The 1,705-nt window shown below is 39.2% G+C and overlaps 1 protein-coding gene across 1 annotated transcript in view; it reads left to right on the forward strand.

Moving 5' to 3' along the window:
- LOC110446127 (diacylglycerol kinase zeta-like) overlaps positions 1–1,705 on the forward strand; it is a 9,239-nt gene that overhangs the window by 1,306 nt on the left and 6,228 nt on the right. Inside the window, exon 2 of the mRNA XM_021491114.1 lies at positions 530–566. Coding sequence (XP_021346789.1) covers positions 530–566 — 37 coding nt within the window. The remainder of the gene's footprint in view (positions 1–529; positions 567–1,705) is intronic.

Here is a 1,705-nt window from a genome sequence, read left to right on the forward strand (position 1 = left end):
ATATTGCCCCCTTAGTTCACTGAATATATCTAGAAATGACCGTTTTACATTGCCCCCTTACTTCCTAAATATATCTAGAAATGACTGTTTTATATTGCCCCCTTAGTTCACTGAATATATCTAGAAATGATTGTTTTACATTGCTTCCTTACTTCCTAAATACGTCTAGAAATGATTGTTTTCTATTGCCCCCTTAGTTCACTGAATATATCTAGAAATGTCTGTTTTACATTGCTTCCTTACTTCCTAAATACGTCTAGAAATGATTGTTTTATATTGCCCCCTTAGTTCACTGAATATATCTAGAAATGACCGTTTTACATTGCCCCCTTACTTCCTAAATATATCTAGAAATGACTGTTTTACATTGCCCCCTTACTTCCTAAATATATCTAGAAATGACTGTTTTACATTGCCTCCTTACTTCCTAAATATAACTAGAAATGACTGTTATACAGTGCCCCCTTAGTTCATTAGACTTGTCTATATCTGTCTAGATATTTTAGTAATGTCTATTTCTGTCTTACAGCCCCCCCTGTGATACTAGATATGGTGGACCATGAGAAGTAAGTATACTATAAAAAAAAAAATAGGAATTAAAATATTACAAAGGCCGGCAATAATCTCAACATTTTTAGCTCACCTGCTTATGTTATGGTGCGTCGTCCGGCGTCCGTCCGTGCGTTCGTCGTCCGGCGTCAACTTTTTGCTTTAAAGAACTTCTTTTCCGTAACCAAAAGGCCTAGGAAGATGATATTTGGCCAGTAGCATGCTGGGATCAAGGGCTACCAAGTTTGTTCAAATAAATGACCTTGACCCACTTTCAAGGTCACTGGTGTCAGATGTCTTTAAAATCTTCACACAACTTCTTCTCAATAACCAAATGGCTCAGGGTACTGATATTGGGCCTGTAACATGCTGGGATGAAGTTCTAACAAGTTTGTTCAAATGAATGACCTTGACCCACTTTCAAGGTCGCTGGGGTCAGATGTCTTAAAATCTTCAAACAACTTCTTCTCAATAACCAAATGGCCCAGGGTACTGAAATTGGGCCTGTAACATGCTGGGATGAAGGGCTACCAAGTTTGTTAAAATGAATGACCTTGACGAATTTTCAAGGTCTCTGGGGTCAGATGTCTTAAATCTTCAAACAACTTCTTCTCACTAACCAAAAGGCCAGGGTACTGAAATTGGGCCTGTGGCATGCTGGGATGAAGGGCTACAAAGTTTGTTCAAATAAATTACCTTGACCAACTTTCAAGGTCACAGGGGTTGAAATATGTTAAAATCTTCAAACAACTTCTTCTCAATAACCAAAAGGCCCAGGGTACTGATGTTAGGCCTGTAGCATGCTAGGATGAAGGGCTACCAAGTTTGTTCAAATGAATGACCTTGATCCACTTTCAAAGTCACTGGTGTCAGATGTCTTGAAAATCTTCAAACAATTTCTTCTCAATAACCAAAAGGCCTAGGGTACTGATATTAGGCCTGTAGCATGCTAGGATGAAGGGCTACCAAGTTTGTTCAAATGAATGACCTTGACCCACTTTCAAGGTCATTGGGGTCAGATGTCTTTAAAGTCTTCAAACAACTTCTTCTCGAAACCAAAAGGCCCAGGGTACTGATATTAGGCCTGTAGCATGCTAGGAGATGAAGGGCTACCAAGTTTGTTCAAATGAATGACCTTGACCCACTTTCAAGGTCA

Source organism: Mizuhopecten yessoensis, unplaced genomic scaffold, assembly GCF_002113885.1.
Source record: "Mizuhopecten yessoensis strain PY_sf001 unplaced genomic scaffold, ASM211388v2 scaffold2583, whole genome shotgun sequence".
NCBI lineage: Eukaryota > Metazoa > Mollusca > Bivalvia > Pectinida > Pectinidae > Mizuhopecten > Mizuhopecten yessoensis.